At 46.4% G+C, this 23,387-nt stretch overlaps 1 protein-coding gene across 1 annotated transcript; it reads left to right on the top strand.

The window, feature by feature from the left end:
• Positions 1-871: 871 nt before the first annotated feature.
• SC5D (sterol-C5-desaturase) lies at positions 872-6,196 on the top strand. The gene is made up of 5 exons (XM_044278297.1): positions 872-986; positions 1,835-2,052; positions 2,542-2,674; positions 4,225-4,325; positions 5,317-6,196. The coding sequence occupies exons 2-5, from the start codon at positions 1,843-1,845 to the stop codon at positions 5,725-5,727; spliced, it is 855 nt and encodes a 284-aa protein (XP_044134232.1). The 5' UTR covers positions 872-986; positions 1,835-1,842; the 3' UTR covers positions 5,728-6,196.
• Positions 6,197-23,387: the final 17,191 nt, after the last annotated feature.

Raw genomic sequence — 23,387 nt, 5'->3', positions numbered from 1 at the left:
CTAAAGTCCTGGCAGCCATGGTAAAGTGTAGCGGGGAGCGGGGGAGCAGTATACTTACCGTCCGTGCGGCTCCGGGGGCGCTCCAGAGTGACGTCAGGGCGCCCCGCGCGCATGGATGACGTGATCGCATGGCACGTCAACCATGCGCATGGGGCGCTCTGACGTCACTCTGGAGCGCCCCGCGGACTGTAAGTATACTGCTCCCCCGCTCCTACTATGGCAACCAGGACTTTAATAGTGTCCTGGCTGCCATAGTAACACTGAAAGCATTTTGAAGACGTCTTCAAATGCTTTCAGTTCACTTGCGTTTTTCCGGATCCGGTGTGTAATTCCGGCAAGTGGAGTACACACCGGATTCGGACAACGCAAGTGTGAAAGAGGCCTCAGATGCCGTGGTGACATTTGACAAATGCCACAAGGGGGCCCACTGAGATTTATCGCCCAAGGGCCCACATGAACCTGGAGCCGGCCCTGGGTACTATAGACTAGAGGAACAGTTAGTTCAGACGAGTGCATTCTCTCACTGAGCTCCAAAGGTCATATAAACACCTGGGCGCTGTTGTACCGATCACTTCACTGCCGTAACGATCACTCTGGGTGCCGCGGCAACACACAGCGCGTCAATCAATGCTGTATGACCCCGCCCCAACCCGTGTTAACAAGCCCCGCCCACAACAACGCTTTTAGCCTACTGTACAAACTGCTCTTCTGAGGCCACGCCCCCTACTTTTCTATAGCGGCAGAAAGAAGGGGCGGATCTCTTAGTGACTGGAGACAGGAGCTCCGCCAATAAGCGGCTCCTATTCCGGCCACATGACCGCCCTGTCGATCGTCTTACTAGTGGGAAAGAACGTGACGTCACATCGGTCCATGTCTCCACGCCCCATTTATACTGTCATATCGTTATACAGCCCGCCCCCTTTCACTGACACCTGCGACATCACCGCAGCAGCGCGACACCAGAGACGGAGGGGAGCGGGAAGCAGGTAACTGCGGGGTCACTGGAGCCTCCGTGTAATGTATGTCGTGCACATATGTGTATGGAGGGGATGACATCCCCTGCATGAAGGGCTTCACAGGTGTCAGGGCTGGTCCAGCCTGCGCCACCACAAGAGACCCTGTTCTGACACTTTTCTAAAATGTCGCAGGACCTAAATTGATGGCATGACAGATCTGTCACCATACCATGCCTTACCACCCTCCCCCGTTAAAGCCTGTCGGAATTCATAGACTTGGGACATTATTCTTCCCTATTTGGCATGAGGACCCCATAAATTATGTAGGCGGCGTTGGGCCAGCGGATCTAATGGCCTGTTATTGTTCGCTGTATAATGCTTCACCTTCTCTTAGTGTCCAGAGGCAGGGGCGTAGCTATAGGGGGTGCAGAGGCAGGGGCGTATCTATAGGGGGTGCAGAGGTAGCAGTCGCTACCCGCCCAGGAGCCCGAGGGGCCCAAAGACCCTGGTGCCGCATAAGAAGACACCGGTATTATAGAAGGTGCATGCTGGTCAAGTTACACCTCCGGCTGGAGGGAAGGGGTGAGGTCAAGAATTTGACATGGGAGGAATGCGGTTTCAATTTTTGCCTCAGGCAGCATGAAGGCGATGTGCTTCCTGCTCCTGGCCACAAAGTACTGATGGAAGCGGGACCCAAGCTGAACTCTCGCACCAGGGCCCATAAGCCCTCAGCTACGCCCCTGTCAGAGGATTGATTTGGGAAGGTGTATAAAAAGTTTAGTTTTCAGTCTTGAGTGGAGTTGCCCTTTAAAGCTTAAAGGGGACACCAGCCTGGAAACAATATTTAATATTTATTTTTTCTTTTGTTCCCGTATCAGGTGCCACCATGGATCTCGTCCTGAACGCTGCAGATTATTACTTCCTCACGCCTTATGTCTACCCGGCATCGTGGAATGAGGACGAGCCCTTCCGCCAGCTCCTCAGCCTCTTTTTGGTCACCAATTTGGGGGGGGTGGTTATTTACTTGCTTTTTGGTGCCCTTAGTTACTTTTTCATATTTGACCACTCTCTTATGAAGCACCCGCAGTTTTTGGAGGTGAGTAATCAGACTTTACCCGCACTTGTGACCTGGCGCCATTTAGATATTGTTTTAAAGGGAATCTGTCACCTACTTTTACTGCGATGGCAGTGCTATGTGGTGCTGAGTGTCACGATTTTAGGTACTTTTCAAAACTCCAAAACTTTGGTGTGCAAATTGGGTCCCAAGTGCACAGAGGGGCGTCACCAACAGTTCAAGTTGCCCACGCACGCCTCTAGCCCAAGCCCAAGCCCACCTCTCCCGTGTTTCCAGTACCTGCCGTCTAGTCTGCCCGATCCTCTGTTATGACACTTGTCTGGCAGGGTGGTTGTTGGGTTCTTGGCCACCAGGGCCCAGATATGAATACAAACTCTTCTGCCCTATAGCATCAGCATGGAGGGAGAACATCAGTAAGGTGGCATGTAATTGGGCTGAGTCTTCCTTCTGCTGCCCTTGGTTTCATGTTGTTTGTGCTTTACTGAAAGGTTTACTTTTTTTTCCTAATAGAATCAAGTGCGGCGAGAAATCATCTTCTCCCTGAAATCCATGCCGTGGATTAGTGTCCCCACCGTGGGTCTGTTCTTGGCTGAGGTCCGAGGGTACAGTCGGCTTTATGACAACATTGACAGCTCACCTTATGGTAAGAGAATGTTCACGTGTGGCGCCATAACCACAAAGCAGAGGCCACAGCTGAGCCACTTTCTAAAGACATTACAGCTCTGGAGTGTAATATTTAATAATAAAATGCTGCTGGTTGTTATTGGAAACAGTCAGCAAGCTTGTGGACACTCACCTAACTTGTGGACTCCATCAGCAGAATAATGAGTGCAGCTCTGGAGTATAATACAGGATGTAACTCAGGATCCGTACACGATAAGTAATGTAATGTATCTATACAGTGACTCCACCAGCAGAATAGTGAGCGCAGCTCTGGCGTATAATACAAGCTGTAATTCAGGAACAGTACGGGATAAGTAATGTATGTACACAGTGACTCCATCAGCAGAATAATGAGTGCAGCTCTGGAGTATAATACAGGATGTAACTCAGGATCCGTACACGATAAGTAATGTAATGTATGTATACAGTGACTCCACCAGCAGAATAGTGAGCGCAGCTCTGGCGTATAATACAAGCTGTAATTCAGGAACAGTACGGGATAAGTAATGTATGTACACAGTGACTCCTATAGCAGAATAGTGAGTGCAGCTCTGGAGTATAATACAAGATGTAACTCAGGATCCGTACATGATAAGTAATGTAATGTATGTATACAGTGACTCCACCAGCAGAATAGTGAGCGCAGCTCTGGCGTATAATACAAGCTGTAATTCAGGAACAGTACGGGATAAGTAATGTATGTACACAGTGACTCCTATAGCAGAATAGTGAGTGCAGCTCTGGAGTATAATACAAGATGTAACTCAGGATCCGTACACGATAAGTAATGTAATATATGTACACAGTGACTCCACCAGCAGAATAGTGAGTGCAGCTCTGGAGTATAATACAAGCTGTAATTCAGGAACAGTACAGGATAAGTAATGTATGTACACAGTGACTCCTATAGCAGAATAGTGAGTGCAGCTCTGGAGTATAATACAAGATGTAACTCAGGATCCGTACACGATAAGTAATGTAATATATGTAGACAGTGACTCCACCAGCAGAATAGCGAGCGCAGCTCTGGAGTACAATACAAGCTGTAATTCAGGAACAGTACAGGATAAGTAATGTAATGTATGTACACAGTGACTCCACTAGCAGAATAGTGAGCGCAGCTCTGGAGTATAATACAAGCTGTAATTCAGGAACAGTACAGGATAAGTAATGTATGTATACAGTGACTCCACCAGCAGAATAGTGAGCGCAGCACTGGAGTAAAATGCAGGATCAGCACAGGATGGCAGCAATTCATCTGACCCTATGTGATGGTTACTTTACAGACCATATCTCATCCTTGGGTAACTGTATGCCATTTTCCTGGGAGCGTGCCCCAGCCCATCACATGATCTGAATTGCAGGGTGGCCCTGGTGGGATGAGGTAAACTGCAACATTCAAGCAGCCAATGAAATGCTAAAAAAGTCGCCAAAATAAAACAAAAAACAGCGTGTCGCCTTTCTGCACCTGAGATCTCATGATCGGTGTCCTCATCCAGCACTGGTTGATAAGCTGTTTGTCCCCCACAGGCTGGTTTGGTGTCATCTTAAGTATGTTCTCCTTCCTCTTCTTCACGGACATGTGCATCTACTGGATCCATCGCTTCTTGCATCATAAGCTGATTTATAAGGTACGACATATGCGTCACATTTACACTGATGGCACAGATAAAGGGGAACTCCAGCTCGAGGTCTTTTAAAAGGAGCAGTCCAGTCTTGTAAACTTAGCTTTAGTTTCCTGTTTATCGCACTTTGCTGTCAGGGAATCCTCTGTGAGCCAAACACCTTATAGTTTTTTACAGTGTATCAGTGCAGGTAAATGTGTCTGTGATTGTAGTTACCTTCCCCCCCCCCCCCCCTTCGCTGGATGTTTTGATCCACACGATGGGGAGATGCAGCGGCGACCGTGCGGGCATCAGAAGCGACGCGGGTGCCGGGGAGCAAGGTAACTACAACCTGTGTGAGGGGTCCAGGCATTATAGCGTTTGGATAATCCCTTTAACGGAACTGGTGTTGCTCCATGCGAAAGGGGGCATGACTTATGCATTGTTTTGCACCAAAATTGGCCCACAAAATTTCAAACGTATCCCCGGTATTCCATTGCCAATCCCTCCCTCTCCTTCTTGATTGACATGGCCGGGTGAGATGATTATGCAGAAGACTAGCCTTGTCAGTCAAGAATAGGGAGGGGCTGGCAGAGAAAACAGGAGGAGCAAGGGTCTTGGCCCTGCCCTCAGCGCACCTAACTGCTTATTTGCATATGGACTCATTTTCTCCAGAATTAAGCAACAGATCAGTCAGTGAACGGTGTCATTACACTCAGCGGAGCTAGCCCTACCTGGTTTAACTGTGATTTTTCCTGGTGTGGGTTGAGGATGTGACCAGACATTGTAGTCGCGTTTACGCGCTGCAGCGGCTCTACTGTAAAGTGATGAGGATCACTCTGTTATCATCAGTCTGCATTGACGATAGCTGTCCGATATTGCAGCCATTAACAAATGGAACACAATCGTGCTGTGTGGTCACCCTGTAATCTAATATCTGATAATCTGGCACTGAGCAGGTCCCATTATTCTGCATGTAGTATGAAATATGACCATGGATTGTACTTGTGTCTTTCAGAACGTGCACAAGCCTCATCACGTTTGGAAAGTGACCACCCCATTTGCCAGTCACGCCTTCCACCCACTGGATGGCTTCCTCCAAAGCCTCCCCTACCACATCTACCCCTTCATCTTCCCCTTACACAAGGTCACCTATCTGGGCCTGTACATCTTTGTCAACATCTGGACCGTGTCTATACACGATGGAGATTATCGCGTCCCCAAGGCCTTTGAGAGCATCATTAATGGCGCTGCTCACCACACTGACCACCACCTCTACTTCGACTATAACTTCGGCCAGTATTTCACTCTCTGGGATAAAATTGGGGGGTCCTACAAGAACCCCTCAGCCCTGGAAGGGAACGGCCCACATGACCTGTGCAGGAAACTGGCAGGAGAGAAAAATGGCGAAGCCAAGAAGACCAACTAAGATCCGACGCCACAAAGATGGCTCTCGACGACATCCCGTGCACCTTATCTCATAAAGCTGGATGAACTGCGACCTCAGGCTCATTAACCTCTTCATGCGTCAGGGGCCACTCTGCAACATTGAGCGAACCACATGCCCCAGATGGATTCCATGTAACTCTGTGTAATTGCAGTGTAAGGTTTATTGATTGACGACTAAATCAGGTCCTTGAAACCCAGGATAATCCAGAAATCCAGGTCAGGTATCAGTCCAGATCACTGACCCCGATGAGATACCTTATCACCCAGACTATGACACAAGAGAGTAACCGGAGCGGCAAAGTCCAAGGATGGCAGATAATGTCATTGCTCCTGTGAATCCGGCCTGGCTGACGGCAGGAAAATTTAAAGGACCAGTCCAGTCTTCTGTAATTAAAGTTTAATATTTGTATAATGGTAACATTTGCATTTCTAATACATTTTGGAGGTCATTTATTATCTTTTTTTTATGCCACTTTATGGCGTATTTATGTAGCAGATTTTGACGCAAAGGTGTTTTGTGTAAAAATTTGCGAGTATTCCCCTCTCCAATTTTGATGTGGTGAAAAAAGGGGGGCATGGCATGGGCAAGGAAGAGGGCAGGCCCATCACATTCACCATTTTCAATGCCAGTGTGGAAAATTAGCTTAATCTATGCCAGCAAGGTTGTTGGCGTAGATGAAAGCATATCGCACACGGCAACAAGCGCCAAAGTTATGTGTTAGCCACACCTTAACATAACTTAGGCGCATCCATTGGCAGCGCACAGGGATTAAGACCGGTGTATCAATTGCCAGTCTTAGGCTACTTTCACACTCGCGTTTGGTGCGGATCCGTCATGGATCTGCACAGACGGATCCGTTCAGATAATACAAAACGTCTGCATCAGTTCAGAACGGATCCGTTTGTATTATCTTTAACATAGCCAAGACGGATCCGTCTTGAATACCATTGAAAGTCAATGGAGTACGGATCAGTTTTCTATTGTGTCATAGAAAACTGATCCGTCCCCATTGACTTAGGGCTCTTTCACACCTGCGTTCTTTTCTTCCGGCATAGAGTTCCGTCGTCGGGGCTCTATGCCGGAAGAATCCTGATCAATTTTATCCTGATGCATTCTGAATGGAGTGAAATCCGTTCAGGATGCATCAGGGTGTCTTCAGTTTTGGAACGGAACGTTTTTTGGCCGGAGAAAATACCGCAGCATGCTGCGCTTTTTGCTCCGGCCAAAAATCCTGAAGACTTGCCGCAAGGCCGGAACCGGAATTAATGCCCATTGAAAGGCATTAATCCGGATCCGGCCTTAAGCTAAACGTCGTTTCGGCGCATTGCCGGATCCAACGTTTAGCTTTTTCTGAATGGTTACCATGGCTGCCGGGACCCTAAAGTCCTGGCAGCCATGGTAAAGTGTAGCGGGGGAGCAGCATACTTACCGTCCGTGCGGCTCCAGAGTGTCGTCAGGGCGCCCCACGCACATGGATGACGTGATCGCATGGCACGTCATCCATGCGCATGGGGCGCTCTGACGTCACTCTGGAGCGCCCCGGGAGCCGCGCGGACTGTAAGTATACCGCTCCCCGCTCCTACTATGGCAACCAGGACTTTAATAGCGTCCTGGGTGCCATAGTAACACTGAAAGCATTTTGAAGACGGATCCGTCTTCAAATGCTTTCAGTACACTTGCGTTTTTCCGGATCCGGCGTGTAATTCCGGCAAGTGGAGTACACGCCGGATCCGGACAACGCAAGTGTGAAAGAGGCCTAACATTCTGTGTCAGAACGGATCCGTTTGGCTCAGTTTCGTCAGACGGACACCAAAGCGGAATGGAGACAGAACGGAGGCAAACTGATGCATTCTGAGCGGACCCTTTTCCATTTAGAATGCAAACTGATCCGTTTTGGACCTCTTGTGGGAGCCCTGAACGGATCTCACAAACGGAAAGCCAAAACGCCAGTGTGAAAGTAGCTTTAATAGATGTCCCTCTTTGTGTTTAAATTCTTTACAATTACAGATCTCTTCTTGCTGTCGGAAAATAGATCCATCCTGAAGATGAAAACCTGCCCTGATTGATGCTCACTGAGAGTTTGTTACAATTGCATCTGGTCTAGAAACTCCTCTGTGAGATAAACAGCCTGGACTCCAAGCTGATACATTTCACCTGCACTGATACAGTGTAACAAATGGCCAGAACAGGAAAGAGATTTGTGCTGCTGATGTGCTTACCTTAGTATTGTCCAGACTGACTGCAATTGCAACAAACCCTCAGTTGTGCGAAGTGTCAGGTTGGGTTTTCAGTCTCTGTAAACAGGAATGTTCTCATTCAGCAAGGAGAGATCTTGAAAATGGTGACGAATTGAAACACAAAGTGCTGTATATGACAACTATCTGCAGTGATTTTGGACAGGACTGGACAATTCTCATTGCTGATATCAAGCAGGATTTATTTAGGCTAACAGAGCCTTCATCACATATAGTCCGTGGTGTCCGTCAAGTGACAGAGCCGTTTTTGGCTTGCGTACCTTTTTCTGTTTGTATGACGGAATAGAAGAATCTAATGCCAGATGCAGATGTGAACGAAGCCTTAAAGGGATTCTGTCACCTCCCCTAAGCCAAAAAACGATTTTAAAGCAGCCATGAAGCACAGTTTACCTGGATTAGGCTGTGCTCTTTTATCTTGAAATCCGTCCAGCAGTTACTGCAAAAAACGACTTTGATTGATATGTAAATGTGTCCTGAAGGTGCCCAGAGGGGCGTTTTTTTCTTCTTAGAGAGCCCAGTACCGCCCCTCTTTCAGTGCCGCCTTGGCTGCTGCACCCTGCGCTTTCTCCAGTCTGCCTGCCACAGTGAAGAGGGCCAGCGATTTCTTTCCCCACCCTCCCTTCAGGAAAGAAATAAGTATTTGTTGGGGCAAATTAGGTATTATTATATTAAGTAAAGCTGTATTGTATTTAGCCGATCGGCAATCCTCTGCGCTTCCTACCAGGCTGACTGAGGGAAAGAGCGAACATCGGACGTCACTGGGCTCGGCGCATGCCCAGTGACGAAGATGAAGCTGCCGCCCTCAGTCTCCTGATGATCGCACAGGCGCAGCCCTCAGTGGGTACTGCGCCTGTGCGAGAGTTCGTTCGGCGTGAGGGAGGGGGAGGAGAGGGAGGAGAGGCTGTGGCAGGCTGGGGGCGGCGGTTAGACAGTGCAAGGAAGGCGGGCTGGGCACTGAAAGAGGGGCGGTACTGGGCTCTCTAAGAAGAGAAAAACGCCCCTCTGGGCACCTTTAGGACACATTTACATATCAATCAAAGTCGTTTTTTGCAGTAACTGCTGGACGGATTTCAAGATAAAAGAGCACAGCCTAATCCAGGTAAACTGTGCTTCATGGCTGCTTTAAAATCGTTTTTTGGCTTAGGGGAGGTGACAGAATCCCTTTAACCATCTTTCATTTCCTGGAATCGTCTGAAATCGATCTGTGCTATGAACCAGCAGGACACACGACCTGGGATGTCTCAAGTCTACAGTGGCTGCCATTGAGGCGATGACTGATTTATGATACATCCTGATTTGTACAGTACTGATCAAAAGTTTAAGACCACTTGAAAAATGGCAAAAAAATCCTATTTAGCCTGGCTGGATCTTAACAAGGTTCCAAGTAGAGCTTCAGCATGCAAAAGGAAGAAATGGGAGTGAGACAAAACATTTTTTGAGCATTCAATTTAATGAAAACAACGAATAAACTGAAATCCAACTTCCAAACATGAACTCAGTAATCAGTAGCTCTGCCGTTATTGTTTATCACTTCCAAAATTTCCCTTGCCATCCATCTCCAAAGGTTCTCAATTAGATTTAGATCAGGGGAACACGCAGGATGGGTCAAAAGAGTGATGTTATTCTCCCGGAAAAAGTCCCTTGTCCTGCGGGCATTGTGTACTGTAGTGTCGTCCTGTTGAAAAACCCAGTCGTTACCACACAGGCGAGGGCCCTCAGTCATGAGGAATGCTCTCTGCAACATCTGGACATAGCCAGCGGCCGTTTGACGCCCCTGCACTTCCTGAAGCTCCATTGTTCCACTGAAGGAAAACGCACCCCAGACCATTATGGCGCCCCCTCCACTGTGGCGCGTAGAAAACATCTCAGGTGGGATCTGCTTGTCATGCCAGTGATGTTGGAAACCATCAGGACCATCAAGGTAAAAAAAAATAATCTCGGAGAATAAAACTTTCTTCCACCTTTGAATGTCCCATGTTTGGTGCTCTCTTGCAAAGTCCAAACGAGCAGTTCTGTGGCGTTCAAGGAGACGAGGTCTTTGAAGACGTTTTTTGTTTTTGAAGCCCTTCAGTCTCAGGTGCCGTCTGATGGTTATGGGGCTGCAGTCAGCACCAGTAAGGGCCTCAATTTGGGTCGAGGATCGTCCAGTATCTTGACGGACAGCCAATTGGATCCTCCGGCTCAGTGCTTAAATTCTTTTGGATCTTCCACTTGACTTTTTTGTTCCGTAACCCTTAAGATCATTTAAGTCTTACTGCGTCCCACCTCAGCAGCGATGGTGCACTGTGAGAGACCCTGCTTATGAAGTTCGACAACCCGACCACGTTCAAAAAAGGAAGAGTTTATTTGCCTTTGCCATCACAACGTGTGACTACCTGACAGGAAATGACAATGAATCCACATCTTTGCACAGATTTGGCCTTTTAAAAGGCATGTGGTCCTAAAATTTGGATCAGCTGAAAAACAGCCTGTTTCAGTTTATTCGTTGTTTTCATTAAATTGAATGCTCAAAAAATGTCTTGTCTCACTCTCATTTCTTCTTGTTGCATGCTGAAGCTCTACTTGGAACCTTGTTAAGATCCAACAACGTAAAATATGATTTTTTGCCATCTTTCAAGTGGTCTTAAACTTTTGATCAGGACTGTATAATGAAATCTCAGAGTTGTCATCTTGTGACTGAGTGTGACCATTTCTACTTAGCTTTTACATATTTCTGTTTCTGGGAAAGCTGGCTGCCACTGTAGGGGTTGTCATCCAGCTTTCCAAGGCTCCTGCTGCCCTGCATGTCAAATCTGCAGTGATTGAGTTCTGATACCTTTTCCACAGGGCTATGATTTGTATTTAATTTGCCGTGTATATAAGGTTTATACCCTGGATCCTTGTGCTAATGACTGTATATTTTACATATGGTGAAGCAGCTCTGACTACTACAGGTAGACAGGCGCTGGTGAAATAAATTAGTTTTCATAATGATCAACGGTGTGTTTCTATTTATAAGGAGGGACAATGCAGAGAGGGATGGCACAGCAGTCACCTCCTGCAGCTGTACACTATGAATACACTGACATCACTACAGTCTCCTCCTGCAGCTGTACACTATGAATACACTGACATCACTACAGTCTCCTCCTGCAGCTGTACACTATGAATACACTGACATCACTACAGTCTCCTCCTGCAGCTGTACACTATGGATACACTGACATCACTACAGTCTCCTCCTGCAGCTGTACACTATGAATACACTGACATCACTACAGTCTCCTCCTGCAGCTGTACACTATGAATACACTGACATCACTACAGTCACCTCCTGCAGCTGTACACTATGAATACACTGACATCACTACAGTCTCCTCCTGCAGCTGTACACTATGAATACACTGACATCACTACAGTCTCCTCCTGCAGCTGTACACTATGAATACACTGACATCACTACAGTCTCCTCCTGCAGCTGTACTCTATGAATACACTGACATCACTACAGTCACCTCCTGCAGCTGTACACTATGAATACACTGACATCACTACAGTCTCCTCCTGCAGCTGTACACTATGAATACACTGACATCACTACAGTCTCCTCCTGCAGCTGTACACTATGAATACACTGACATCACTACAGTCTCCTCCTGCAGCTGTACACTATGAATACACTGACATCACTACAGTCTCCTCCTGCAGCTGTACACTATGAATACACTGACATCACTACAGTCTCCTCCTGCAGCTGTACACTATGAATACACTGACATCACTACAGTCTCCTCCTGCAGCTGTACACTATGAATACACTGACATCACTACAGTCTCCTCCTGCAGCTGTACACTATGAATACACTGACATCACTACAGTCTCCTCCTGCAGCTGTACACTATGAATACACTGACATCACTACAGTCTCCTCCTGCAGCTGTACACTATGAATACACTGACATCACTACAGTCTCCTCCTGCAGCTGTACACTATGAATACACTGACATCACTACAGTCTCCTCCTGCAGCTGTACACTATGAATACACTGACATCACTACAGTCACCTCCTGCAGCTGTACACTATGAATACACTGACATCACTACAGTCTCCTCCTGCAGCTGTACTCTATGAATACACTGACATCACTACAGTCTCCTCCTGCAGCTGTACACTATGAATACACTGACATCACTACAGTCTCCTCCTGCAGCTGTACACTATGAATACACTGACATCACTACAGTCTCCTCCTGCAGCTGTACTCTATGAATACACTGACATCACTACAGTCTCCTCCTGCAGCTGTACACTATGAATACACTGACATCACTACAGTCTCCTCCTGCAGCTGTACACTATGAATACACTGACATCACTACAGTCTCCTCCTGCAGCTGTACACTATGAATACACTGACATCACTACAGTCTCCTCCTGCAGCTGTACACTATGAATACACTGACATCACTACAGTCTCCTCCTGCAGCTGTACACTATGAATAGACTGACATCACTACAGTCACCTCCTGCAGCTGTACACTATGAATACACTGACATCACTACAGTCACCTCCTGCAGCTGTACACTATGAATACACTGACATCACTACAGTCTCCTCCTGCAGCTGTACACTATGAATACACTGACATCACTACAGTCTCCTCCTGCAGCTGTACACTATGAATACACTGACATCACTACAGTCTCCTCCTGCAGCTGTACACTATGAATACACTGACATCACTACAGTCTCCTCCTGCAGCTGTACACTATGAATACACTGACATCACTACAGTCTCCTCCTGCAGCTGTACACTATGAATACACTGACATCACTACAGTCACCTCCTGCAGCTGTACACTATGAATACACTGACATCACTACAGTCTCCTCCTGCAGCTGTACACTATGAATACACTGACATCACTACAGTCACCTCCTGCAGCTGTACACTATGAATACACTGACATCACTACAGTCTCCTCCTGCAGCTGTACACTATGAATACACTGACATCACTACAGTCACCTCCCTCAGCTCTACACTATGAATACACTGACATCACTACAGTCTCCTGCAGCTGTACACTATGAATACACTGACATCACTACAGTCTCCTCCTGCAGCTGTACACTATGAATACACTGACATCACTACAGTCTCCTCCTGCAGCTGTACACTATGAATACACTGACATCACTACAGTCTCCTCCTGCAGCTGTACACTATGAATACACTGACATCACTACAGTCACCTCCTGCAGCTCTACACTATGAATACACTGACATCACTATAGTCTCCTCCTGCAGCTGTACTCTATGAATACACTGACATCACTACAGTCTCCTCCTGCAGCTGTACACTATGAATACACTGACTTCACTACAGTCTCCTCCTGCAGCTGTACACTATGAATACACTGACTTCACTTCAGTCTCCTCCTGCAGCTGTACACTATGAATACACTGACATCACTACAGTCTCCTCCTGCAGCTGTACACTATGAATACACTGACATCACTACAGTCTCCTCCTGCAGCTCTACACTATGAATACACTGACATCACTACAGTCTCCTCCTGCAGCTGTACACTATGAATACACTGACTTCACTACAGTCTCCTCCTGCAGCTGTACACTATGAATACACTGACATCACTACAGTCTCCTCCTGCAGCTGTACACTATGAATACACTGACATCACTACAGTCTCCTCCTGCAGCTGTACTCTATGAATACACTGACATCACTACAGTCTCCTCCTGCAGCTGTACACTATGAATACACTGACTTCACTACAGTCTCCTCCTGCAGCTGTACACTATGAATACACTGACATCACTACAGTCTCCTCCTGCAGCTGTACACTATGAATACACTGACATCACTACAGTCTCCTCCTGCAGCTGTACACTATGAATACACTGACATCACTACAGTCACCTCCTGCAGCTGTAAACTATGAATACACTGACATCACTACAGTCACCTCCTGCAGCTGTACTCTATGAATACACTGACATCACTACAGTCTCCTCCTGCAGCTGTACACTATGAATACACTGACATCACTACAGTCACCTCCTGCAGCTGTACTCTATGAATACACTGACATCACTACAGTCTCCTCCTGCAGCTGTACACTATGAATAGACTGACATCACTACAGTCTCCTCCTGCAGCTGTACACTATGAATAGACTGACATCACTACAGTCACCTCCTGCAGCTGTACACTATGAATACACTGACATCACTACAGTCTCCTCCTGCAGCTGTACACTATGAATACACTGACATCACTATAGTCTCCTCCTGCAGCTGTACACTATGAATACACTGACATCACTACAGTCACCTCCTGCAGCTCTACACTATGAATACACTGACATCACTATAGTCTCCTCCTGCAGCTGTACTCTATGAATACACTGACATCACTACAGTCTCCTCCTGCAGCTGTACACTATGAATACACTGACATCACTACAGTCTCCTCCTGCAGCTGTACACTATGAATACACTGACATCACTACAGTCTCCTCCTGCAGCTGTACTCTATGAATACACTGACATCACTACAGTCTCCTCCTGCAGCTGTACACTATGAATACACTGACATCACTACAGTCTCCTCCTGCAGCTGTACACTATGAATACACTGACATCACTACAGTCTCCTCCTGCAGCTGTACTCTATGAATACACTGACATCACTACAGTCTCCTCCTGCAGCTGTACACTATGAATACACTGACATCACTACAGTCTCCTCCTGCAGCTGTACACTATGAATAGACTGACATCACTACAGTCACCTCCTGCAGCTGTACACTATGAATACACTGACATCACTACAGTCTCCTCCTGCAGCTGTACACTATGAATAGACTGACATCACTACAGTCACCTCCTGCAGCTGTACACTATGAATACACTGACATCACTACAGTCTCCTCCTGCAGCTGTACACTATGAATACACTGACATCACTACAGTCTCCTCCTGCAGCTGTACACTATGAATACACTGACATCACTACAGTCTCCTCCTGCAGCTGTACACTATGAATACACTGACATCACTACAGTCACCTCCTGCAGCTGTACACTATGAATACACTGACATCACTACAGTCTCCTCCTGCAGCTGTACTCTATGAATACACTGACATCACTACAGTCTCCTCCTGCAGCTGTACACTATGAATACACTGACATCACTACAGTCACCTCCTGCAGCTGTACACTATGAATACACTGACATCACTACAGTCTCCTCCTGCAGCTGTACTCTATGAATACACTGACATCACTACAGTCTCCTCCTGCAGCTGTACACTATGAATACACTGACATCACTACAGTCTCCTCCTGCAGCTGTACACTATGAATACACTGACATCACTACAGTCACCTCCTGCAGCTGTACACTATGAATACACTGACATCACTACAGTCTCCTCCTGCAGCTGTACACTATGAATACACTGACATCACTACAGTCACCTCCCTCAGCTCTACACTATGAATACACTGACATCACTACAGTCTCCTGCAGCTGTACACTATGAATACACTGACATCACTACAGTCACCTCCTGCAGCTGTACTCTATGAATACACTGACATCACTACAGTCTCCTCCTGCAGCTGTACACTATGAATAGACTGACATCACTACAGTCTCCTCCTGCAGCTGTACACTATGAATAGACTGACATCACTACAGTCACCTCCTGCAGCTGTACACTATGAATACACTGACATCACTACAGTCTCCTCCTGCAGCTGTACACTATGAATACACTGACATCACTATAGTCTCCTCCTGCAGCTGTACACTATGAATACACTGACATCACTACAGTCACCTCCTGCAGCTCTACACTATGAATACACTGACATCACTATAGTCTCCTCCTGCAGCTGTACTCTATGAATACACTGACATCACTACAGTCTCCTCCTGCAGCTGTACACTATGAATACACTGACATCACTACAGTCTCCTCCTGCAGCTGTACACTATGAATACACTGACATCACTACAGTCTCCTCCTGCAGCTGTACTCTATGAATACACTGACATCACTACAGTCTCCTCCTGCAGCTGTACACTATGAATACACTGACATCACTACAGTCTCCTCCTGCAGCTGTACACTATGAATACACTGACATCACTACAGTCTCCTCCTGCAGCTGTACTCTATGAATACACTGACATCACTACAGTCTCCTCCTGCAGCTGTACACTATGAATACACTGACATCACTACAGTCTCCTCCTGCAGCTGTACACTATGAATAGACTGACATCACTACAGTCACCTCCTGCAGCTGTACACTATGAATACACTGACATCACTACAGTCTCCTCCTGCAGCTGTACACTATGAATAGACTGACATCACTACAGTCACCTCCTGCAGCTGTACACTATGAATACACTGACATCACTACAGTCTCCTCCTGCAGCTGTACACTATGAATACACTGACATCACTACAGTCTCCTCCTGCAGCTGTACACTATGAATACACTGACATCACTACAGTCTCCTCCTGCAGCTGTACACTATGAATACACTGACATCACTACAGTCACCTCCTGCAGCTGTACACTATGAATACACTGACATCACTACAGTCTCCTCCTGCAGCTGTACACTATGAATACACTGACTTCACTTCAGTCTCCTCCTGCAGCTGTACACTATGAATACACTGACATCACTACAGTCTCCTCCTGCAGCTGTACACTATGAATACACTGACATCACTACAGTCTCCTCCTGCAGCTGTACACTATGAATACACTGACATCACTACAGTCACCTCCTGCAGCTGTACACTATGAATACACTGACATCACTACAGTCACCTCCTGCAGCTGTACTCTATGAATACACTGACATCACTACAGTCACCTCCTGCAGCTGTACACTATGAATACACTGACATCACTACAGTCTCCTCCTGCAGCTGTACTCTATGAATACACTGACATCACTACAGTCTCCTCCTGCAGCTGTACACTATGAATACACTGACATCACTACAGTCACCTCCTGCAGCTCTACACTATGAATACACTGACATCACTACAGTCTCCTCCTGCAGCTGTACACTATGAATACACTGACATCACTACAGTCACCTCCTGCAGCTGTACACTATGAATACACTGACTTCACTACAGTCTCCTCCTGCAGCTGTACACTATGAATACACTGACATCACTATAGTCTCCTCCTGCAGCTCTACACTATGAATACACTGACATCACTATAGTCTCCTCCTGCAGCTGTATTCTATGAATACACTGACATCAGTACAGTCTCCTCCTGCAGCTGTACACTATGAATACACTGACTTCACTACAGTCTCCTCCTGCAGCTGTACACTATGAATACACTGACATCACTACAGTCTCCTCCTGCAGCTGTACACTATGAATACACTGACATCACTACAGTCTCCTCCTGCAGCTGTACACTATGAATACACTGACATCACTACAGTCACCTCCTGCAGCTGTACACTATGAATACACTGACATCACTACAGTCTCCTCCTGCAGCTGTACACTATGAATACACTGACATCACTACAGTCACCTCCTGCAGCTGTACACTATGAATACACTGACATCACTACAGTCTCCTCCTGCAGCTGTACACTATGAATACACTGACATCACTACAGTCACCTCCTGCAGCTCTACACTATGAATACACTGACATCACTATAGTCTCCTCCTGCAGCTGTACTCTATGAATACACTGACATCACTACAGTCTCCTCCTGCAGCTGTACACTATGAATACACTGACTTCACTACAGTCTCCTCCTGCAGCTGTACACTATGAATACACTGACTTCACTACAGTCTCCTCCTGCAGCTGTACACTATGAATACACTGACATCACTACAGTCTCCTCCTGCAGCTGTACACTATGAATACACTGACATCACTACAGTCTCCTCCTGCAGCTCTACACTATGAATACACTGACATCACTACAGTCTCCTCCTGCAGCTGTACACTATGAATACACTGACTTCACTACAGTCTCCTCCTGCAGCTGTACACTATGAATACACTGACATCACTACAGTCTCCTCCTGCAGCTGTACACTATGAATACACTGACATCACTACAGTCTCCTCCTGCAGCTGTACTCTATGAATACACTGACATCACTATAGTCTCCTCCTGCAGCTCTACACTATGAATACACTGACATCACTATAGTCTCCTCCTGCAGCTGTATTCTATGAATACACTGACATCAGTACAGTCTCCTCCTGCAGCTGTACACTATGAATACACTGACTTCACTACAGTCTCCTCCTGCAGCTGTACACTATGAATACACTGACATCACTACAGTCTCCTCCTGCAGCTGTACACTATGAATACACTGACATCACTACAGTCTCCTCCTGCAGCTGTACACTATGAATACACTGACATCACTACAGTCTCCTCCTGCAGCTGTACACTATGAATACACTGACATCACTACAGTCACCTCCTGCAGCTCTACACTATGAATACACTGACATCACTATAGTCTCCTCCTGCAGCTGTACTCTATGAATACACTGACATCACTACAGTCTCCTCCTGCAGCTGTACACTATGAATACACTGACTTCACTACAGTCTCCTCCTGCAGCTGTACACTATGAATACACTGACTTCACTACAGTCTCCTCCTGCAGCTGTACACTATGAATACACTGACATCACTACAGTCTCCTCCTGCAGCTGTACACTATGAATACACTGACATCACTACAGTCTCCTCCTGCAGCTCTACACTATGAATACACTGACATCACTACAGTCTCCTCCTGCAGCTGTACACTATGAATACACTGACTTCACTACAGTCTCCTCCTGCAGCTGTACACTATGAATACACTGACATCACTACAGTCTCCTCCTGCAGCTGTACACTATGAATACACTGACATCACTACAGTCTCCTCCTGCAGCTGTACTCTATGAATACACTGACATCACTACAGTCTCCTCCTGCAGCTGTACACTATGAATACACTGACTTCACTACAGTCTCCTCCTGCAGCTGTACACTATGAATACACTGACATCACTACAGTCTCCTCCTGCAGCTGTACACTATGAATACACTGACATCACTACAGTCTCCTCCTGCAGCTGTACACTATGAATACACTGACATCACTACAGTCACCTCCTGCAGCTGTACACTATGAATACACTGACATCACTACAGTCACCTCTTGCAGCTGTACTCTATGAATACACTGACATCACTACAGTCTCCTCCTGCAGCTGTACACTATGAATACACTGACATCACTACAGTCACCTCCTGCAGCTGTACTCTATGAATACACTGACATCACTACAGTCTCCTCCTGCAGCTGTACACTATGAATACACTGACATCACTACAGTCTCCTCGTGCAGCTGTACACTATGAATGGACTGACATCACTACAGTCACCTCCTGCAGCTGTACACTATGAATACACTGACATCACTACAGTCTCCTCCTGCAGCTGTACACTATGAATACACTGACATCACTATAGTCTCCTCCTGCAGCTGTACACTATGAATACAATGACATCACTACAGTCACCTCCTGCAGCTCTACACTATGAATACACTGACATCACTATAGTCTCCTCCTGTAGCTGTACTCTATGAATACACTGACATCACTACAGTCTCCTCCTGCAGCTGTACACTATGAATACACTGACATCACTACAGTCTCCTCCTGCAGCTGTACACTATGAATACACTGACATCACTACAGTCTCCTCCTGCAGCTCTACACTATGAATACACTGACATCACTACAGTCTCCTCCTACAGCTGTACACTATGAATACACTGACTTCACTACAGTCTCCTCCTGCAGCTGTACACTATGAATACACTGACATCACTACAGTCTCCTCCTGCAGCTGTACACTATGAATACACTGACATCACTACAGTCTCCTCCTGCAGCTGTACACTATGAATACACTGACATCACTACAGTCACCTCCTGCAGCTGTACTCTATGAATACACTGACATCACTACAGTCTCCTCCTGCAGCTGTACACTATGAATACACTGACATCACTACAGTCTCCTCCTGCAGCTGTACACTATGAATACACTGACATCACTACAGTCACCTCCTGCAGCTGTACACTATGAATACACTGACATCACTACAGTCTCCTCCTGCAGCTGTACACTATGAATACACTGACATCACTACAGTCTCCTCCAGCAGCTGTACACTATGAATACACTGACATCACTACAGTCTCCTCCTGCAGCTGTACACTATGAATACACTGACATCACTACAGTCTCCTCCTGCAGCTGTACACTATGAATACACTGACATCACTACAGTCTCCTCCTGCAGCTGTACACTATGAATACACTGACATCACTACAGTCACCTCCTGCAGATGTACTCTATGAATACACTGACATCACTACAGTCTCCTCCTGCAGCTTTACACTATGAATACACTGACATCACTACAGTCTCCTCCTGCAGCTTTACACTATGAATACACTGACATCACTACAGTCTCCTCCTGCAGCTGTACACTATGAATACACTGACATCACTACAGTCTCCTCCTGCAGCTGTACACTATGAATACACTGACATCACTACAGTCACCTCCTGCAGCTGTACACTATGAATATACTGACATCACTATAGTCTCCTCCTGCAGCTGTACACTATGAATACACTGACATCACTACAGTCTCCTCCTGCAGCTGTACTCTATGAATACACTGACATCACTACAGTCTCCTCCTGCAGCTGTACACTATGAATACACTGACATCACTACAGTCTCCTCCTGCAGCTGTACACTATGAATACACTGACATCACTACAGTCACCTCCTGCAGCTGTACACTATGAATACACTGACATCACTACAGTCTCCTCCTGTAGCTGTACACTATGAATACACTGACATCACTACAGTCTCCTCCTGCAGCTGTACACTATGAATACACTGACATCACTACAGTCTCCTCCTGCAGCTGTACACTATGAATACACTGACATCACTACAGTCACCTCCTGCAGCTCTACACTATGAATACACTGACATCACTACAGTCTCCTCCTGCAGCTGTACTCTATGAATACACTGACAGCACTACAGTCTCCTCCTGCAGATGTACACTATGAATACACTGACATCACTACAGTCTCCTCCTGCAGCTGTACACTATGAATACACTGACATCACTACAGTCTCCTCCTGCAGCTGTACACTATGAATACACTGACATCACTACAGTCTCCTCCTGCAGCTGTACTCTATGAATACACTGACATCACTACAGTCTCCTCCTGCAGCTGTACACTATGAATACACTGACATCACTACAGTCTCCTCCTGCAGCTGTACACTATGAATACACTGACATCACTACAGTCACCTCCTGCAGCTGTACACTATGAATACACTGACATCACTACAGTCACCTCCTGCAGCTGTACTCTATGAATACACTGACAGCACTACAGTCTCCTCCTGCAGCTGTACACTATGAATACACTGACATCACTACAGTCACCTCCTGCAGCTGTACACTATGAATACACTGACATCACTACAGTCTCCTCCTGCAGCTGTACACTATGAATACACTGACATCACTACAGTCACCTCCTGCAGCTGTACACTATGAATACACTGACGTCACTATAGTCTCCTCCTGCAGCTGTACACTATGAATACACTGACATCACTATAGTCTCCTCCTGCAGCTGTACACTATGAATACACTGACATCACTATAGTCTCCTCCTGCAGCTGTACACTATGAATACACTGACATCACTATAGTCTCCTCCTGCAGCTGTACACTATGAATACACTGACATCACTATAGTCTCCTCCTGCAGATGTACTCTATGAATACACTGACATCACTACAGTCTCCTCCTGCAGCTTTACACTATGAATACACTGACATCACTACAGTCTCCTCCTGCAGCGGTTCACTATGAATACACTGACATCACTACAGTCTCCTCCTGCAGCTGTACTCTATGAATACACTGACAGAACTACAGTCTCCTCCTGCAGATGTACACTATGAATACACTGACAACACTACAGTCTCCTCCTGCAGCTGTACACTATGAATACACTGACATCACTACAGTCTCCTCCTGCAGCTGTACACTATGAATACACTGACATCACTACAGTCACCTCCTGCAGCTGTACTCTATGAATACACTGACAGCACTACAGTCTCCTCCTGCAGATGTACACTATGAATACACTGACATCACTACAGTCTCCTCCTGCAGCTGTACTCTATGAATACACTGACATCACTACAGTCTCCTCCTGCAGCTGTACACTATGAATACACTGACATCACTACAGTCTCCTCCTGCAGCTGTACACTATGAATACACTGACTTCACTACAGTCTCCTCCTGCAGCTGTACACTATGAATACACTGACATCACTACAGTCTCCTCCTGCAGCTGTACACTATGAATACACTGACATCACTACAGTCTCCTCCTGCAGCTCTACACTATGAATACACTGACATCACTACAGTCTCCTCCTGCAGCTGTACACTATGAATACACTGACATCACTACAGTCACCTCCTGCAGCTCTACACTATGAATACACTGACATCACTACAGTCTCCTCCTGCAGCTGTACACTATGAATACACTGACATCACTATAGTCTCCTCCTGCAGCTGTACACTATGAATACACTGACATCACTATAGTCTCCTCCTGCAGATGTACACTATGAATATACTGACATCACTACAGTCTCCTCCTGCAGCTGTACACTATGAATACACTGACATCACTATAGTCTCCTCCTGCAGATGTACACTATGAATACACTGACATCACTACAGTCTCCTCCTGCAGCTTTACACTATGAATACACTGACATCACTACAGTCTCCTCCTGCAGCGGTACACTATGAATACACTGACATCACTACAGTCTCCTCCTGCAGCTGTACACTATGAATACACTGACATCACTACAGTCACCTCCTGCAGCTGTACTCTATGAATACACTGACAGCACTACAGTCTCCTCCTGCAGCTGTACACTATGAATACACTGACATCACTACAGTCACCTCCTGCAGCTGTACTCTATGAATACACTGACAGCACTACAGTCTCCTCCTGCAGATGTACACTATGAATACACTGACATCACTACAGTCTCCTCCTGCAGCTGTACACTATGAATACACTGACATCACTACAGTCTCCTCCTGCAGCTGTACACTATGAATACACTGACATCACTACAGTCACCTCCTGCAGCTCTACACTATGAATACAC

The sequence above is a fragment of the Bufo gargarizans genome, chromosome 2 (genome assembly GCF_014858855.1).
Source record: "Bufo gargarizans isolate SCDJY-AF-19 chromosome 2, ASM1485885v1, whole genome shotgun sequence".
Classification (NCBI taxonomy): domain Eukaryota; kingdom Metazoa; phylum Chordata; class Amphibia; order Anura; family Bufonidae; genus Bufo; species Bufo gargarizans.
This window is presented reverse-complemented; position numbering and strand designations above follow the sequence as displayed.

Bases quoted from the DNA above. Each gene is read 5' to 3' on its own strand.
- SC5D (XM_044278297.1), top strand. From the start codon at position 1,843: ATGGATCTCGTCCTGAACGCTGCAGATTATTACTTCCTCACGCCTTAT. The intron at 2,675-4,224 runs GTAAGAGAATGT...TGTCCCCCACAG, and splicing joins CATTGACAGCTCACCTTATG to GCTGGTTTGGTGTCATCTTA. The intron at 4,326-5,316 runs GTACGACATATG...TGTGTCTTTCAG, and splicing joins ATCATAAGCTGATTTATAAG to AACGTGCACAAGCCTCATCA.